The sequence below is a fragment of the Chaetodon auriga genome, chromosome 18, assembly GCF_051107435.1.
Source record: "Chaetodon auriga isolate fChaAug3 chromosome 18, fChaAug3.hap1, whole genome shotgun sequence".
NCBI lineage: Eukaryota > Metazoa > Chordata > Actinopteri > Chaetodontiformes > Chaetodontidae > Chaetodon > Chaetodon auriga.
In genome coordinates, this window is record NC_135091.1 from 2,956,521 (window position 1) to 2,976,956 (window position 20,436).

At 44.2% G+C, this 20,436-nt stretch overlaps 1 protein-coding gene across 1 annotated transcript; it reads left to right on the forward strand.

Moving 5' to 3' along the window:
* The first annotated feature begins 1,477 nt into the window (after positions 1-1,477).
* Positions 1,478-20,230, forward strand: cd109 (CD109 molecule). The gene is made up of 31 exons (XM_076756575.1): positions 1,478-1,582; positions 2,897-3,133; positions 3,411-3,536; positions 4,568-4,607; positions 4,855-4,936; positions 5,075-5,168; positions 5,253-5,394; positions 5,621-5,730; positions 6,208-6,489; positions 7,152-7,253; positions 7,466-7,528; positions 7,738-7,911; positions 8,279-8,431; positions 9,237-9,317; positions 9,593-9,656; positions 9,762-9,879; positions 10,056-10,173; positions 10,371-10,484; positions 11,162-11,380; positions 12,383-12,524; positions 14,090-14,266; positions 14,831-14,912; positions 15,005-15,233; positions 15,897-16,068; positions 16,347-16,537; positions 17,464-17,616; positions 17,923-17,988; positions 18,694-18,830; positions 19,106-19,262; positions 19,357-19,459; positions 19,995-20,230. Exons 1-31 carry the CDS (start codon positions 1,574-1,576, stop codon positions 20,186-20,188), a joined length of 4,131 nt encoding a protein of 1,376 aa, XP_076612690.1. The 5' UTR covers positions 1,478-1,573; the 3' UTR covers positions 20,189-20,230.
* Positions 20,231-20,436: the final 206 nt, after the last annotated feature.

The following is a 20,436-nucleotide window of genomic DNA, read 5'->3' on the forward strand; positions in this document are numbered from 1 at the left end:
TTGTGATGCTCAAAGAACAAATGTTTAAAAAGATCTATTTTTTGCTTCACTGTGTTTGTGTTTTTAACCTGATTTATGTTCCTTATGCTGCTTTGGTTGTTCAGGCCCGACCCTCAGCCCTCCTACCTGCTGCTGGCTCCCAGAGCCCTCCGTCCTGGAGTCCCCACATCAGTGACAGTCACCATCCTGACCTCCTCGCTGGTCACTGTATCTGCTCACATTGTTCATGGCAACCAGGCCGTGGCCTCAAACTCCACGACAGTGGAAGGAGGTGAAACCTTTGGTGTCTCATCAACAAAAGTCTGTCGTCTGATTTAAGTTACTAGCAGTGAAATGAAACAACATTACTGTCAAATTCTGTTTTAAAGGTTCAACCAAGCTGCTGACTTTGCCACCTGTAAGTATGACCTACATCATTTTTAAGCTTTCAAGTTTTCAGCCTTGCTGGTGATGTGGCTCTCAGGATGGCCTCTGACTATTCATCTAGTGCCATCATTGGGTCAAAGTTTTACTTAGTCCAGTGGTGGGAAGAGCACTGAAAATCTATCTCACATAAAAGTACAATTACTCCCATAGGAAAGGACTCAAGTTAAAGGGAAAATTACCATCTGAGAAATATATGTACATAAATGTAAAAAAGTACCTGGATAAAAAATTATTCAAAGTACACATTACTTTCCTTTTTAATATTTTTTAGGATGTGCAGGTGGGTGCAAAATAATGAAAAAACAAAGTACAAAGTGAACTAAAAGCTGTCCTTAAACCATTTGCAGTACATGCATGATTTTGGTCTCCTTTGAAAGGTAAAACCGAACTTTTATCCCCCAGCCGTCACAATCACTGTAAATGCTGCTGACATTGAGTAATATAAGTTTGAACACACTTTTGTAAAAGATGCCTGTAGAAGACTATTTCTGGGACTTATTAGTAGGAAAAAACACAATAGGACCGCAGCATGAAGTCTTCTCCTGGTCCAAGTTCAATAAAAACTGATAACAAAAACACAGAAACTGAATATTTTCATGTTTTTAATAATGGTATATCTAGGCATTCTTCCCAAAAAAGGCAAGTTACCATATGTTTATCTCCATAACTATCTATATTTATATTCATGAAATCTAAAAAATTGTGCAAAATATCCCTATTATGACTGAGATTCTTGATTTAAGGCGAAGGACAGTGTACATAACAAACTGGCTTGTCGCTTGTTCAGAATTTCATTGGCTATTCAAGACGTCAGTCATCTACAAACTCAGTTGTGATTGGATGATGTCAGGATTAAAAAAAGAAGGAGGCCCTTCTTTTCAACTCAGACTGTTATTGGTTATTGTGAGGGGTATGTGGCAGATTGTGATTGGTCGAGGGAGGTGTTGCCTGAAACCCGAGAGTCCGCTGAGTAACTGAAGACAAGATGGCGCGACTTTGTAAATTTTTCCAGAAGTTGTAACCGGAAACCACAGAAAGCAAGCGAGAGACTAAATGGACTAAATATTTGTATTGCAGTCTGGACCTTTTTTTCGGTGATACCAGACCGTTTTTATCGGAGTGTTATGGATCTGTGGATCACTCAGGGATGTTATGGGTGAGTTGCATCAGTGCTGCCTCAACGTTAAAAACGGTTGTTTTCTGCTGTTGGCTTCATTGCGCCGCCTGTTGAGATTGTATCTTGAAATCTTTTGCCTCAGTTCAGGAGAATCTTAGCTTTGTAACGGTGTTTAGTATGATCGTGAACGTGAACTTAGCATTTGTGTGAATAGACGGCAAGTGTAATAGACAACGTTAAATGCTCATGTGACCAGCGGGTGGGCCGTTGGAGCGGTTTGGGGCTACTAGCTAGTCAGTTAAAGCAGTCAGGCTAACTTTAAATGGATTTACGAGTGTGTGTATTTCATTGAATATGCCTGTTATAGGATCACGTTGTTAAAACTGTGTTGGAAAAGTGTTCAAGTTGGCTATACCATGGTGCTTTTAGCTGTTAGCTAAATGCTCATGTGACCAGCGGGTGGGCCGTTGGAGCGGTTTGATGCTACTAGCTAGTCAGTCAAAGCAGGCACGCTAACTTTAAACTGATGTATCAGTGTGTGTATTTCATTGAATATGCCTGTAAAAGACCACATTCCTAAAACTGTGTCGGAAAAGTGTTCAAGTTGGCTACATCATGTTGCTTTTAGCCATTAGCTAACAGGAAATAATTTCTTAGTTGTTGCTGTGCCAGCAGACCCTGATGTGAAGGGGATGGCTGACAGGTTACATGGACTTTCTAAATGAGGACACAATTGTTGTTTGTTTGTTTGTTTTGTGCGTGTGTGTTTCTCCTGGCTGTTAGCCTAATGTGTGTTGTTGCCATTGTCGCGTTACTGTACTATTGTGTACTAAATGCACAGGTCGTCACACTTGTGCATTCAATTGGCAGCTCCCCCCCCCCCCACTTAAAACATTTCCCTCCCTGTAGACACTGTCTGTAAACTGTCTTCCATCAGTGCTGGAAAAGCTTTTGTCTAAATGAAATTAGAAACACAGATTTTTCAGTGTTCAGAGTCAGAGGGGAGGCTTGTGTATGTAAACGGATCCTTTTGAACTGAACCAGATACGATCAAGTAAAATTCAGACAGATGTTGAGCAGATCCAAAGTTAAAGCCTCTTATCTGGACCACAGCCCGGCTCTCAGCCTGCCATCCTTCAGTTTACAGACACCTGAGAAGCTTTTAACTCGGGTTGGGGCAGCTTCAAAAGCAGATTTCTGCAAAGGTCAGTCAGGGTTTGGGTGTCTTGGGTTTCAAATTTTTTTCTCAGAATAATTTTTTGGTATATTCGTCTGCAGAGGTTTTTGGTTTGTAGAATAACAAACATTTATCAGTTAAACCACTAAATGGAGCAAAACCATGTCCCCCTGCAGATCCACGAGAGCGAGTCCAGCTACTGGCACCCTTACCGCCTGGAGGTCAAAGGTCATGTGGGTAACATTGAGGTTTTCTCCAACTCGACACAGCTGCAGTTCGACCCCAAAGCTCTCTCCACCTTCATTCAGACAGACAAACCGAACTATTGGCCTGGGCAGGAGGTCAAGATCAGAGTGGTGTCCATTCACCCCAACGGGAAACCCGACATGAGCCTGGTGGACATCATCATCAGAGTGGGTCTCACATCAGTGTACATCAAACATATGTGGAATATGTACTATACATAAGGTTTTAGGTGAACTACTCCTTTAAGGGTGTATTAAGCAATCTGTTGGCTTGATCGGCCTCCAGTCTTGATCAGCAGGAATATCAAAAACTCTGCTAAAACTTGATAGAATGCAAAATGCTGAAATAATGAAACATGTTTTGACCTTTGTGCTGCTTCTTTGACTGACCCCCCTTCACTCAGCATCATGTCATGTCTCTCTGTCCATGTTCCACCTGATCCAGGATCCGAGGGGAAACCTGCTCAGACAGTGGCTGGCTGTAGACAGCGTCATGGGGGTCGTGTCCAAAGAGTTTCAGCTGTCTGAAAACCCACCTCTGGGTGAATGGACCATCGTCACAACAGTCGGTGTAAGTCTGCTGCATCTCATACAGTCATATCCAGCCTTTTTTTTATACTATTCTCCATCTGTACTATGTATTTATTTTACATTTTTTGCAATCATACATACTTAAAAGTTTCTTTCTTCCTGAAGCTTGGCCGTTGTTCTCTTAGCTCTGTGGTTGTTGTAACTGCATACTTTTCTAGTGCAGGATGAGGCTGTTTAGCAGAGAGCGAAGGCTCCTTGAGTGTAACTTGTGCTCAGGCCTTCACAGTGCCCTTATCCTGTGAGATGAGAGGTAGGCCTGCTGTGCACCTCTTAAAATCAAGAAGGCCTCGCATTCCCTTATGATGCTTTGGCGACCCCTGGTGGGGGTTATGACCCCCCAGATTGGTACCTAGTGCTTTCAGTGTACCGTACTGGTCTTTTTAAAGGACTATAAGAATCCACCACAGACCTCTGGGATGAAATTGGAAGTTGGATGAACTGAATATGTTTGTGGGAAAATATTCATTTCAAGGTTTCAGGTTTATGTAGTTTTCAATTTACTTGTTCTATTGCCGCATTCTTTCACTTAATTGTAAAAAGATTTTAAAACGGAGCACAAGAAGTTCCTTATTAAGATACAGATGTTTTCAGTGTCCTGAAACTAAATGACATAACCTGAGATACACCACTGAAAGAGCCCAGCTAAGGGAAAGCAGGTGGCTTATTCTGCAGACCTGAGACCTGGACTCAAGTGAAACATGAAAATTTGGACTCGGCAGCTGTAATATTAGACTTGAGAGTCCACTAGAATCTAGAGAGATGGTGTTGCATCGTAATGGTGATGCTCAGTTATCAATTGAAAGACTTGCATCTTGACCTGCAGTTGGATAACAGAGATGTAACAAAGGTCTCAAGGAGTCAAGATTTCTTGTGAAAGACCCCATGAAATCTCAAATGCTTGAGGTTCACCACATAGTAGAAATCCAAACTGTTTTTTTCCCACTCGTGAGGGAAACAGGTAAACATCTGGTTACCAACATCAAAGGGGCTTATCCTCTGTCTGTTTCACAGGGTGTATCGAGTGAGAAGCGTTTCAACGTGGCTCATTATGGTACGTATGTTTTCTCTGAGCATTATAATGAAAGCTGGATGACTGAAGGTAGAAATGAGCTTTTTCTCTTCCATATAAACATCCTCTGAAAGCATAAATGGTTAACCGTAAAACTTGAAAAGTATATCCAGTTTATGCTACTTTACTCCACTACAGTTCAGAGGGCTTAAGTACCATGAGCTGAATACTTCTTCCACCAATGGCATCACCCAGCTCTAACATCCATTTATTGTGTGTGTGGTTGCAGTTCTGCCAAAGTTTGAAATTGTGATCAAAGTTCCAGATGTGATTTATCACGAGGACACTCTGTGGGGCTCCGTCACAGCAAAGTGAGAACCTTTGTCTCTGTGCTACATATTCAATGCCATTTCAATACTTTCACATATATTTACATGTTTGTGTGTTCATGATGTCATTTATGAATAAAAGCTGAGGATTATTTAAGATTGTTGTGTTTTCATCCTCAGGTACATGTATGGCAAGCCTGTTCAGGGACACATGAATGTAACGTTCCTGCATCATTTTCATGGTATTGAAGAGGCTTATGAAGACCAGAGAGAGGTGGGTAATATTTGGGAGCAGGGTTAGGGCTGCATTTGGGTCTGAGTGGAGATCCTTAGTGACATCCCTGCTGCTTTGATGTAGATTAACGGCACCGCAGACTTCATGTTTGACGTCCCCGACTACCACCCAGTGAACAGAAGAGCTCACGAAATGGTCTTCTACGACGGATACATGGATGATGAGTTTCTCATGATTGTGGTGCATGTGACTGAAGACCTCACAGGTAATCAGCATTTCCCAGCCACAATTTGATCCTTCAGCCACCCAGCGAGGATCCGTCACAACACAACACACCACACACACAAGCTGGAAAGGCTGAAAATATCCTCCTCATCTCCAACATTTGTACTGTGGCGTGTAATGAGCACTGCAGTAACACCACCACTAATTATCAAGTATTACTGATGTTTTGTGTTGATGACTTCGCTGTGACGCTTCTCATCCTCCAGGTCTCACATATAACCGAACGGCAAAGGTGTCACTGGCAAAGTTCAGATATAAAGTCTCCTTTGATGGCTATCCCCAGATATTGAGGCCCTCTCTGAACTTCGCAGCCAGGGTAAGGAAACTATATCTTTTGCAGAGTTTCAGTGTAATTTGTTGCTAACATTTCCTTTTCTGATTAAAGATAAGTTACTTTATTAAGTAAAATGTTTTTAGTTGTGTTGGCACGCTGCGTGTACATTAGCTATTTTCTCACTCCAGCTCCCTCAAACTAATGTTATCACAATGTGAATGTTGATGAATGTACACTCTCCTCTCCTGAATCAGCAAACCATTATCCTAATTATCAAATTCAGATGATACAGTGAGTGACACTTTAACTTACTTTTTGCCTTTATGACTAGTTTACATTACAAAGTGTCATCAACAAAGTGTCAGTTTCACATTCAGGATGAGTTTCCTCCAAGTATATCTGAAGACAGCAGCCTCTTATTGCACATTCTGCACATGATAGATTTTACACACTGCTCTATATGCCTGCATAAAGGATTCAGTTTGAAAAGCATATTAATAGTTTTCTTGATTTTTGCAGCTGAAAATATCTACATACAACGATCAGCCGCTGTCACTGGATGATCAGCAAAAGACCGTTCAAGTGTCAGTGATGCAACGGAGGCAAAGTCCATGGAGTTGGAAAACAGACCAGATGGAAGGAATGGTGCCTCGTAGGTCAAACGTGTCAGATCCTTCAGGAACTGTGCGTCGCCGTCCTGAGGAGATGCCGCCTGAAGATATGGAGTTTCTTGTCCCTGCCGACGGAGTTATACCGCTCCACATCCAGCTCATGAATGAAACTGAAACGCTCACAATTGATGTAAGCTGATCTTTTTATCACCTTAAAACTCATCCATTGTCCCGACTGCGTACTCAGTCTCACAATGTATTGAGTGTGTAGTACATTCAGTGTGAAAATGACAAAAGAACAGGACTCTTCTTCGACAGGAAATGTACACTGCAGTATCGTCTGCATAGAGAGGAAACACTGTTTCAGATTATTGGGGCCAATTGAAGCTTTATTGACTGGGATTGTCTTGATGAGGAAGGAAATGCATTTAAATGCATTCAACACCATTTTTGAACTTCATGGATACACGCAGTGTGTGTTGGTGGGTAACACTGAATGTAAGCACAACTTCAGCTTACAAGAAACTTCCACAGGGCAACCTCAAATTAGAAACTCTAACAGTAACACCAGGTAATCAATATTACTAGGCTCATTATCAGGACACTCTCATGGATATTGTTACTGTGTCAGAGCATTATGGTAAGTCTGAACTATTAGAGGACCTGAACTTTTGACCTAAGTAGGAAGTGAAAAACATACAGGTGACACAGATATTAAACATGTCCACAGACAAACTGAGACTTTTAAGTCCGCTGGAGATGCCAAAAGGATTTTCTACAAGCTTACTCAGCATCAGGAGAGGAAACTAAACATTCTTCAACATATTTATCTGTTTTTTGGTTTGTTTTCAGGCGTCTTTTGAGGACAGCCACAACACACTGCAACTCTATAGGACCTACACATCCCCCAGTCACTCCTACCTGCAGATTCAGAAACCCTCCAGACCTCCAGAGGTAAGGACGAGGAGCAGAAGGAGCTCAGTTTGAGGTTACGCATGTGTCGCATTGGTCCTGTCTGGAAGTGTTGTGGAGATAGTGGTTGGTCAAACAGGGTGTGCATGTACTTATTGTGGCCCGTAGCACACTTCCAAATACACACACACATTTCTAAAACAATCATTTAACAATCATTAAACATGTTTCCTCACAATCTTCCCTTCCTTCAGGTCGGTTCACCTCTCCTGCTGCAAATTGAAAGGAATTTTCCAGTGACTGAGATTTACTACTTAGTGAGTACCATGTTGCGCTTGCTTTGTTTAAAATATTGCAGTTAATCGATTTACGTTTAATTCAGTCTTCCAAGGCTTTCTTTTACAGTCACTTAGATTAAGCGCAACTGTGGGATAAACTTAAATTTTCTCATTTTGTTTGCCCCAAGTGGCCAAAAAAATCATTTAATTTGAAGAACTAAGGCTCCACGTGTGTTTCGTGTGTGAAGGTGAAGTCCAGAGGTCAGGTGGTGTCTGCAGGGAGAAGCTCTGGTGTTCTAGCTCTGGTCCCAGAAATCAGCTGGGCTCCTCTGGCCTCCGTTGTCATCTACTGCGTGCATCCCAGTGGAGAGATCGTAAACGACATGACACAGTTGTCCATCGCCCAAACTTTACAAAACCAGGTGATTTACACACACAAGATGTCGTGCTATCACAGTCTGTCAGACAGAGCTCAGCTGACGACCACATGTGTGCAGTCAGTCACCTTAAAGGGGTTTTCAAGGACCATGTTTCCAGTTCAGATGTTCATTGGAGCATGAACACATTGGAACTCTTTTTTTGAAGCTCTCCCATATGTCTTTGTTTAATACATATTCTGTGTGTTTACATAGACTCTTTACTGCTATCGAGACTTATTTGTCTTGATGTTTGACCATACTTTAGGCCAAAAACAAAAAAAACACCTATGCAAAGCAGATTTTGGGGGAACGGTGGTGTGCAGTGGTACAAAGCTGGCTGGTACATGACTGACCGGCCTCTGATTGGCAGGTGTCTCTCAGCTGGGACAACTCGATGAGGAGGCCAGGTGACGAGGTCACACTGAGGGTCAAAGTCGCAGAGCCCGCCTCTCTGGTCGGGATCCTGGTGGTCGACAAGGCAACCAAGTGTGTGGGATCAGGCAATGACATCACCAAGGAGACGGTGAGAATAACACCCGAGTCATTGCTTCTTCATGTCGCGAGTTTCACTGTTATTTTATCGTGATGCCAAAACATATCAACATATATGTGAACTAGAGATGTTGAACATGGTGAACATTACACCTGCCAATCATCAGCATCTTCGCATGCTTCTTTCTTCTCTCATTTCCAAAGAGGTGTTAGTTTCTTAATGGAATGTGAACACCACCAAACTAAATTCCATTCGCCTCTGTCATATTGGGGTGAAGAAATCTAATTTTGGTTTATTTGTTCATAGCTTTGGTTTATTTATTTGATTTATTTGATGGACGTTTTGCCTTTATAGATTCAGATATGAGAATATTTGTTAACTTGTTACCAAACAGTGAAGCAGCTCGGTGTGACTTCAGTCTAACCCTCAGTCGAAGAGATAAGTCTAGAAGCCTTGAGTCACGGTTCCTGTTTCGTAAAGACATTTGGTTGTCATATAACTCATGTACAGTCCATCCTGTGATCGCTGAATACCAGATGCTCCCCGGGGTCGTCTCTGGTTTTCTCTTTTCTAACAGTCACAGTTTTCCAGCCATATGTCCTCAACACTTAAACCCATATTTTTCTGGTGCAACACCCCCTGCAGATACTTCTGTGAAACCCAATCTGCAGCCCCCCACCCAAGTATCAGTTCAATGTGAACTGAGGCTGTTTTATCTCAGCTCGGTCAAACAGGTTTCTAACAATAAGACTTCTTTTTGTGTCATGGTCTATTTTGTTGGTCTTTGTGGGCTGCAACAGTAGCGGCTCTGAGGATGTCGCTATTATTTTCACAGGTACTGAAAGAGATGGGGGAGTACGGCGCTTCCATGGCTGACGCCTACTCTGACATGGGAGATCCATACTCCGTCTTCAAGGTTAGCCTCCCCAGAGACACATCACATCTGTTTGCTCTGTCTCTACAGTGTTGTATTAACTTCCTGTTTACTCTGGAGGAACTGTCTCTAATCACATTTAATCATGCTTCAGTTTGAAATCAATTGTTCCATTCGAACAGGCGACATCGCCGTCTAACCCTGACATAATGCACCTTTAAGCTGAAAAAAAAAAACCTGTGTGAATCCTTCATTAGCTTTCCAGCCAAATGTGGAGTGAAATGCGTATTTTTCACCTCTTCCATGTCTCTGTGCAGACGTGTGATCTTGTGGCGTTGACTGACGCCAGTTTACACATGACGGAGCTGCTGCCTGTATTACGTAAGTTTTTAAAATCAACGTTAATCAAAAGCTTGCCTTTCACACTCAGTTTTTTTTGTCAGTTGTGGCTATGAGACGCTAATATAACACTCGTCTTCTAAACAGCAGGGGAGGGAATACATCCCCTCGTCCAGGTAGACAGTCCGAACACGGAGCAGCATCCGGAGCCTCGGGAGCGCTGGAACTTTCCAGAGACCTGGATATGGATGGACACCAACACAGGGTGAAGCCTCAGAACACGAAACTGTAGAATGACTAAGTGAAACTTTGCCCCTTTCTTAATCATATATGCTGAATCTTCTGTTTGTTGTTTTAGGTGAGGGAACAAATTTGGATCACTTTTCTTTAATGGTTAACTTTAAAAATCATGTTTCTTATCTTTTTTTGTTCTTTTCACAGTAATTCAGACTCAACAGAAATAACTCTGACTGTACCAGACAGCATCACAACCTGGACAGCCACCGCCTTCGTCATGTCTGAGAACCTGGGCCTGGGCATCGTAGAGGCGCCTGCAGAGGTATTTACATCACTGCAGTGACTTCCTGTAAAAGAGAAAAACCAATTCTGCTGAAAAACACCTCAAGAAAACTCCCCAGCCCTTAAAGTTTCCTGTTCTTTCCCATTTATTACTTTAAAATTTATAGTAAATGTAAGAACGATGCTGGTATTAATTCTGCTTGTTTAGTCTAAAGTTTCCATGTGGTCCTCTCGCAGCTCACAGTGTTCCAGGACTTCTTCCTGTCCTTGAATCTTCCGGCCTACGTTATCCGAGGAGAGGAGCTGCTGCTGGAAGTCGTTCTGTTCAACTACCTCCCACAGGACCTGGAGGTCAGTCTGCTTCTCCTCGCACAGCTGGGCGGGATGAGAGTGGGTGGTCTCCAAAGAAGCTTGATTTCCCCAGGGTTTGATATTGTCAGTACAAATTGTTGAAGGTGTCGGATGATTAATAAGAAGCCAGTAAACTTGTCATTTCCCATGAATGATGTGGGAGGCTGGTGCTGGTCAGCTTGGGTTCATGGTGGTTATGAGACCTGCTCAGACTTCATGATACATGTGTATATGTGTATAAATCTGCTTTAAATCCATCTGTCCAGTCTGACGGTGTGATGTATGTTAGTGTGTACCAACAGCAGAGTCCAGCAGGAGCTGCATCACAGCTGCCTGTTTGTGGAGTGAATGTGGTTCACAGGGTTAATGAGGTTGTTTCAGGCGTCAGGTTGCTGTAGTCTCGTGTACTCAGTGGTTTTAACATCTTCTACAACTCCGCTGTCACCTCTGAGGACACAAAAAAAAGACATGACCCAGGTTCTCTTTAATCCTTCAACACATAAAAGCGACATAAAAGAGCTCATTGAACCCTTAGAGAGCCGTTGTTCTTAGAATTTGTGGCTTAATTTGATATTTAGTTACAATAACAAACCTCTGCTGTTTCCTCCCACACTCTTTGTATCGTCACACCTCTGTTTAATGTGATCTGGGTGGATTCTCTCTGTCTTTGTTGGAAGGTCATGGTGATTGTTGCGCACAGCGACACCTTCGAGTTCGTCTTCCCGGACAATGAGGGGCTCTCCATGCCCACTGTTCGTCATGTGTCTGTGGGGAGTCAAAGCGGAGCGTCCGTCCTCATTCCCATCAAGCCGCTGGTCCTCGGAGAGATTCCCGTCTCTGTGAAAGCCATGTCATCTGCAGCGTCCGACTTCGTCCGCACGACGGTGCTCGTCAAGGTGCTGTGAGAAAATCACACGTGAGACGTCAGCGCCGGGGAGGGTTAGATAACATGTGAGGACAAATAATAGTGAGGAGAATCAGTTTTATTAGCCAAGCATGTATAGACATACAAGGATTTTGACTTTGCTCTCAATGTACTTACACAGAAGTTGCTTAGCTTTTATATGCACAGTAAAAAGCAGTGAACAGCAAATGACACACAATCACAAAGATGCACTCCATGCTTACCAACTCTCACGCTTCTGGCTTGTCATGTGCTTTCATGTCAAAACTCGACAACAGAGATGAACAGCTGAGCGCAATATGGTCAAAGTCTTTCTGCCACAGCAGCGGGGAAACTGGATGGATGGTGGGGATGACTCAGATTTTAATCACTGACCACAGATTCCAGTGGCAGGGACGCAGTGGTCATGTGCCTACTTCTTTGAATTTGTCTGGTGTTACTCAGGTTTAGTGTTAGTGGCATGAAGCATAACCAAACAAACCGCTGAGCTCACAAGTGACGTTTGAAACAAAGTTAGCAACTGAGTTTCAAAGCATCAAAAGTGATCTGGGAGGAAGTTTTGGGATTAAAAGGCCTCCCCTTAAAGGATGAGTTCACCATGTTGGGAAACCTTCTTTAACTTTAACTTTAAAATGTGGGTCCATTTGTATCACTGTGCCAGCATGAAATAAGGGGTTGCAGCCAACATGACCGTACTTCTACTGAAACTGAAATTGTGAAGTGATCGGTCAGAGGTTCAGCGTCTTGCTCAAGAGAACATTGACAGTGGGAGTTTAACCTGTCAGACTGTGTTTATCAGAGCATCTGTCAACCTGCTGCAGCTCCAAAACAAAGTGTTTCAGAGGAAACTCTTCTAACGTAACCAACCTTCATCTGCTCCACTGAAACCCAAGAAATGTTGATATTGTTTTACAGCTCTGCCTTTTCCCAGAAATATTACTCACCAGGTTTGTTTGTGTTGTGTTTTCATATTTCTCGGCTGTTGACTCTGCAGCCTGAAGGACTCGAGCAGTCGTTCTCCGCCTCGCTGCTGTTTGAGGTTTCTCCCTCGCAGTCGAACCTCTCCGGAGACGTGATGTTCACCTTCCCGGCAGATGTTGTGGAGGGCAGCGAAAGAGCTTCGGTGACGGCCGTCGGTATGTAAACACACCAAATGAAAAAATCTGAGTTACGACCTGCTGGGAAACAAACACAGATTCACATTCAGATCAGCAGAGGTCTGATTCCTGCGAAACAGCAGAACGACCACTGAATCCTGACTTTACTGACGTTACTGTTCAATAAACACAGCACATAGTCCATGTTCACATCATCTTTCCATGGGTCATCATACCACTGGCCCTCAAATAAATATATTACAAATGAAAATCATGACTTTAATTTAGATTATGGCCTGATGACAATGACTGACAAAGCCACGAAGGCGGCTGTGCACTTAGATTGTCAGCTTCAGATTTACTGTCATTTGCACAGAAACAACCAAGAATCTTTTTAATTGAATGAAACCTCTAGCAGTTAATGGATATGAAAGAAGATCCTGCATTGAAGTCAGTGTCTTGGCCAACAGAGACTGAGAGGAGAATCAGCCTGAGATACATGCTGTGATGGTTTCAACACATCATCACACTCATGTGACTGAATCGGAGTCCCAGTGACAGGCTGAAGGCAGACCTTCGCTGCGTCGGCACAGTCGAGCTATACATCCATTTTCCCGGTGTGGACGGGCTGCGTGATTTAGTTTACAGACGTGCTTTTGTTGTAATGGATCCAAAACTTCATCGACAGCACAAACCTGCGGTTTGCCTCACATGTGGACTCCGGCATGTGTCAGACAGTGTAGACACATGCATGTTCTAGACAACATGGATTACAGTAACCAGAGGTAGTTTCCTCATGACACACGTGTTCAAACAGCTGCTTTTCCATGTAACAAAGTGTAGATGTTCAACATGAAGCACACATGTGCAACACAAGTGTCGGCACGCTGAGGTCATACTTTCCTGTACACGGCAGGTGTGCGTAGAAAAAATAAGAACAGTGAGAATCAGCACTGTATCGTGTCAAAGGTTAAGTGTGGTGTCAGCGGCGAGGAAGAACCTTGTGATGAGCAGCTGGTTGTAGTTCGTAATGTGATCAGTGGAAACATGACTTCACTCTGAACTTGACCTTGTGCTTCACAGTTTGCAGGTAACATTTCAAAACACATTCGGATGACAGCAACTACCTGCTGAGCATACTGATGGAGGAAAAGCTGCGTAGCATCTGTTTTCAAGCATTAAACCTACCAAACTGCCAAAATACTGCTGCAAAGAGACGCTATAGTCTCATCTGATGTTTTAAAATTTCATACTTTATGCTCATTGACGATGACATTTTGGTTCCCGAATGCCACAACGAACACGAAAAAGGGCTGATAGTGAGGTCCACTGCAGCAGACAATCAGCGAGGCTTGTTGTTGCAAATGTTGAGCGGCCAGACGTGTAACCTCGTTGCTTCTCAGTTTATAGCAGTTTTTCAACCAGAATATAAACAGAAGTCAATGAGTTTGAACTGATTTTCCCTCAGAGTTAATTTCCAGATGCATCAGAAAGTTTTCCTCCTGCAGCAAGAAAACATTATATCCTCTAAAGCGCGTAAGCATGACTCTGCTCCTTGCTGTTGCTCATCATGTGGGATTTTTCTGGTTTCCATGGTGACAAAGGTGACATCCTCGGTCCGTCCATCAGCGGCCTGGACTCTCTGATCCAGATGCCTCATGGCTGCGGGGAGCAGAACATGATCAACTTTGCTCCAAACATCTACGTTCTGCAGTATCTGAGTTTTACCGGCCAGGCTGACGAGGAGACGACGAGCAGAGCCATATCGTACATGATGCAAGGTAAGATACAGCCACGTTACGTCGCATTAACACCTAACCCCAACCTGCTTTCCTGAGTCAAAGTTCAGCCTTTTCAGTTTTTTCCGGCAGTAATTACAACCGCCAGTCTCAGATTTTATTGGTTAGCTAGCTTCAGCTCAGTGATTTAGTTAAGGAAGTATTCAGATACTTTACTGAAGTAAAAATAGCAACAACACACTGTAAAAATACTTTGTTTAAAGTTAAAAAAATAAATATCAAAAAAATTGAATCATGTGGCACCCCCTAGTGGTAGTAACAAAAAAGACACTTGGAAAACATCCATCTCCTCATGCTGCCTTTGAGCTTGTTTTCTGCTAATAATCCCACTGTTTCTTCATGATGAGTCTCCTGGTTAAGGAGTAATGTGTGTATTTCTACTTAGGACAAGATGCTTGAGTCAACAGAACTCTTGTAAGAAATTGCTTTCCTGTATTTTGTTCAGAGTTTTTGCTTCTTAGGAGATTTATTTTTGATGGTAAAAATATTTGTGCACATGCTCAGAGGAGGACTTGACTGCAGTATAATCTGTGGTGTCTTTCTCAGGTTATGAGCGAGAGCTGTCCTATCAGAGAGCAGATGGTTCCTTCAGTGCCTTCGGAGAGGAGGACTCATCTGGAAGCACCTGGTATGTCATACAGTCGTACAAACATGTGGCTGAAAACTTAAGGAACATGGTGGCTCTCAGACACACCGGTGAAAGAAACTCCATCTCTGCAGGCTCTCTGCTTTCGTGCTGAGGTGTTTCCTGCAGGCGCGTCCGTTCATCAGCATCGACGCCCACGTGCTGCAAAGAGTGGCGGCCTGGTTAGGAGCCCAGCAGGGGGCTGATGGGAGGTTCGAAGAGCCTGGCCGCGTCATCCACACCGAGCTCCAAGGAGGCCTGGACGGCCCCGTCTCCCTCACGGCTTACGTCCTCATCGCCCTGCTGGAAGCCGAAGACATCAAGGTGGGTGTTTTACACATGACTGACAAGCTCAGAACGACAGAATATTCAGAGATTTTTAATAATTTTATGAGTTTGATCAAAGGATTCTAGACTTTCAGCCTGTGAGAGCAGCCGGTCTGAAATGTCTGATATTAGCTGATTGGACATTTAATCTATTTGTCATCAGTAAGTGAAATAAATTTTAGTACAGAAATGCCAAACTGGGTTTCAGGTCATTTTGAAACAGTTCAGTTTGTCCACCAGAGAAAACCTCAGAGGAGACTCTGGGGCCAATTTGTTCACCCAGAATGCACTGCAGCTACAGATGGGTTTTGCATAACGAGTGACGTCCACTTTTCTCCACAGCAGACAGATTACTTTTGCACTCCTCAAACACACGTAAGAACGAGTGCGATTGTCTGGCTTGATTTTGGCTCTCAGCTCGATGGATATCTGTTTTCCCCACAGGGATCAATAAAGTTTGATCTTAATGAGCGGTCTGTTAAAACACCAAGCGTGAAAGCTGGACAAACTAATGTGGCCACAAATGGGATTAAACAAAAAACATCCTTACAAGGTCCAAAGAAGTTTCCTCATCACACTGCGTCTTTATGGTCTGATCTCATAAATGCCATTAAGCTGAAGTGACCTCTCAGCGCTGCTGCCCTGTTCTCTGTCTGTCAGGCTCAGTTTGGGAGCCAGGTGTCTTCAGCCCGGATGTTCCTGGAAACCCGTCTGGCTCTTGGCGTCTCCACTAACTACAGCCTCAGCCTGCTCACCTACGCTCTGGCTCTGTCAGGCAGCTTGAGCGCTGACGCGGCACTCATCGAGCTGATTGGACGAGCCGAGATGAAAGGTACGATGACAACTCTTTGTGTGTGTGCGTGTGTGTGTGAGTGAATTTGTGCGTAGAAAACTCCAAGAAGATTGCTGCTCATTCAAATTTACAAATGTGATGCTGTCCATGTTGGCTTGGATTGTTGGAGTGAAAATCCAATGAAGGGCAGGATGAAGCTACCACCATGGTACAACATACCAGGTGTTTTTGTTTTTGTGTTTTGTGTTGTCTTGACTTCATTGAAGAGTCTTTTTCTAATGAAGCCTGTATCTCCTCCGACTCTCCTCCGTGAGCAGACGGTGTGCCGATGTGGTCTTCCCCAGACGGCGGCCTGTCGTTGTCGTGGCAGCCTCGCTCTGCAGACATTGAGATGGCGTCCTACCTGCTGCTAGCTCAACACAAACTGTCTCTCATCGCAGAGGGCGTCGCCCTCATGAAGTGGCTCAGCAAACAGCGGAACCACATGGGAGGATTCGGCAGCACTCAGGTGAGATACTAAAATTCAAAACTCAGAAATGAATCAATATGGTCTCATAAAACTTTGAGTAATTAGCGTGCAAATACTCGCTAGAGAACCAAATGTGGATTCATCCGCTGATGAAAATAGTCCCCAACAAATGTCACTTTTTCATGATTTGGAGGCTTGGATAGAGAGAGCCACGGGCAGAGTAACAGTGTGAGTATTCAGAGATGGACTAAGTCATTGTTGGTTTTGGTTTTTCATGGAATTTGTTTGCAATAAGAAAAAAACAAAATATTTCCAGCTGTATCTTGGAAGGCTTAACAACTGTTACCTCCCTCTGCAGGAAATTCCACTTCACGCCTGTCTTTAATACATGCATGAGCATCGTGATGAGTGCGCTGTAAGGACACACAATACAGAGATCAAAACAACAACCAGGGTCACTGACCTTAAAAAGATTTCAGCCTGTTGTTTTCTGAACTAACTTGATACACGTCAGAGGAGAAATTCCCGTCTGTGTCACCTCAGTGGGAAACTCTGCTTTGTGTCACATCAGGATGGGGCTGTGGCTGTCTGGGCATGTGGTGACTAAAGTGGAATTAACCCCCAGCACGCATGGACACACATGCACAAACATGCATGACAGGAAACTAAAAAGATCCAAATACTGTGTCAGTGGCTCCAAGTGTAGTAAGTTGAAAAGTAGAGCGAGGTTTTTCTCAGGCTTCTCAGGCCAAGAACGCCTCTGCTTGTCTACAAACACAGATGCACGCACACATGCAAAAAGGCAGATATGAACAGAGGAGCTCACTCACGAAACAACACTCACATACACAACTGCAAACAGGAAATTAACTGTGAATATCAAAGGCAAAGTCCAGAGACTGAACTGTACCGTGCTGGAACAGAGTCACAGATAATCAGCGTTTGAATCTTGTTTCCTCTCTCAGGATACAGTCGTGGCTCTGCAGGCGCTGTCCACGTTCGCAGCCCTCGGCGGCTCTCACGACGTTGACCTCACGGTCCGAGTGTCCGATGCTTCGACCAGCGTCGCCTCCTTCCACATCCACCAGGACAACTATCTGCTTCACCAGAGGCAGCAGGTGCGCTTAGGTCGTAGAGATATCAGATGGTTCGCTGTGAGCTGGGTCTCACTGACGTTCAGGTAGAATCATCAAGTAGATAAATAGTGCACACAGCTTCCAGGTCTGAAAAGTGAAGCCTCAAAACTGCATTCTTTCTAATGGCCAGCAGAGGGCGACTCCTCGGGCAGCAAAAAGAAGAGCGATTGCATGTGACTGTAATTCTCACTTGATTTATTACCTCAGTAAACAGTCTCCGGATGAGTTTATGGTCTCAGTCACTAGTTTCTAGTCTTAATCTCTAAAATGAATCTCTTCTTGTTTCAGATTGTACCAGTGGAGGAACTGAAGCTCCAGGTGACTGCAGAGGGTCGTGGACTCGCCCTGTTTCAGGTAAGACACAGTTCAAGCTATCATCACAAAAGATGACATTACAAGACTTGAAGACAATTTGAGCGTCTCGGACAAATGTCTTTGATCTGAGATGAAAAACCTTCGAGTCCTCTCGTTCAGGCAGCTCAGAGACGCCTCGTCGTGACCTCACTGTCCCAGACACGAGCACAGAACATGCTCGATTTTCCTGTAGCCAAAATAACTGGATGCACTTGTAGTCGAGGCACACTGGACCAGGTCCAGCAGCTCTGAGATCAGCAGGTGGAGGTGAGATGGTGCTCGTGTGTGTGATGTCTCACTAAACACTGAACCAAATGCAATAAGAAATACTGATGAAAAGGTTCAGCTGCCGCCTGTAGTGATGTTAAATTTATCACAGCACAAACCAAACTCCCTCCATCTGCTTACAATCAGACTGAGAACATTTGTACTTCACCTTCGTTCCAGCCTGTGTTTTCTGTTTGATACACACACCACATACAGTGTATCTGAGCAAGAATGCTTCACATTTGCACCTGAAAAACCGCCACAATCTCACATGATTTTCATGTTGTATGGCTTTAATTTAATCCAGCCTCGGATTTCTCCGAGTGGAACAATCTAATCAGTACACCTGGTCTGAGATCAGTTGTGTAGCTTGTGCACCCTCACGCCAGCGCAGAAACTCTACACCGGAGTCTGACTTCCCTTCTGTTCGTCCCTCAGCTGAACGTGTTTTACAACATCAGGAACGAGGCGCTGATGAGGAGGCGGCGAGAGGCCGGCGAACACGAGGCGTTTCACCTCTACGTCGAGCTGTTTGACACAGATATAAACTGGGCACATCTGTACATCTGCAGCAGGTGAGCGGCTTGACTGATGGTCGTTCCTGTTTGGTCACATGACGTCAGCTCGACGCAGCTGAATCAGCATTAGAACTATTCTAGAACTACAGTGTCTTCGCTCTTTACTAAAAAGAGTCTCACTGCTTTATTTTCTCATGGTTCTTCCTGTTTATTCCTGCACACATGTGACAAATATAGTCATTGTTCCCCGTAAATAACATGTTCTCTGTACATTCTGCACTGATGAAGTACAGTTTTCTAACGTCCTCACGTTGTCGTGTTGCTGTCTGCAGTCTGTCAGAGGGTCTGGGTCTGAACGCGACGGGCATGGCCATCATGGAGGTGGGTCTGCTGAGCGGCTTCAGCCTGCAGCCGGACGGCATCCAGACCGACGGCGTCATAAAGAAAGTGGAGACGCAGCCGGGGAAAGTCATCCTGTACCTGGACTCTGTAAGCTTCACTCAAACTGTGCTGCGTCTGACGGCTGCTTCTGTGTCTGAAGTGAAAGACGGTTTTAAAAAAAACAGGTAAAATGTGTTTCCAGGTGACGACAGAGGAGATGTGTTTCGAGATTCCTCTGGTCATGGAGCACATGGTCGGCAAAGTCCAGGAAGCCAGTGTGGTCCTGTATGATTATTATGAACCAGGTAAGAGTGAAATTCAGTTCATCCATATTTCTACCTTTTCTACTAATACCACTCGCTTTCTGTAGCCTAGCTTCATTCTTCAGTTTGAGCACGGAGGCCATGATTGGGTGAACCCGACTAAAGAGTAACCGTCTGCTCTAAGAAGAAAAGCGAGCACATCTGTGGCACGCAGGACGACGCAGGGCTCATTTCATTCATTCTGACAGGGTAATTACAGCAGAAATCTGAGAGCAGACGTTTCAGGAGTGCACAGAAGCAGCCTGAGAGCAGGAAAAGGGCTGAAACTGGAGCTCGTGATGTGAGTGCCAGCATACGGTCTGAGCACGAGCAGGGCCGTGTGTGAGGGCAGGGTTTTGAGGGAAAGCATCACAAAATCTGAACATGACATCACTGAATCGTGCTCTCTAACTGAAAGACCGCTCCAAAGTCAAAGCTGATTTTTTTAGCAGTTAAAAGCAACATCAGCGACATGAAACTGAACTAGAACTTACATGTAGGCAGACTCACGCTGAACCTTTGACCTCTGACTTTCCAGCACGGAGGACGGTGAGGACGTATAGATCAGACTGGAGGAGCGACATGTCCTCCACCTCCTTCTGTGGGGAAGACTACTCTCAGTGCACAGTGAACATCTATTACAGCAGCGCTGCGTCACGCTGCAGCCAAAACCTCCTGCTGACCAGTTTCCCACCTGCTCTGCTCCTCCTCCTCATTACCTTCAGCATCTAAGTAAGGTCCAACTACAGCGGGTTAAAGGTCCAGAGTGTAGGATTTACAGGGATCTAATGGCCAAAATGTAATATAATATGTTTTCATTCGTGTTCAATCAGCTGAAAAGAAGTCGTGTTTTTGTTTCCTTCCATTGAGCTCTTTATATCTACAGAGGAGAGACGACGCTTGTTTTTAGCAGCCACCATAGCAATCTGCAGCCTCACCACTAGATGCCTCTAAATCCGACACACTGGACCTTTAACCTC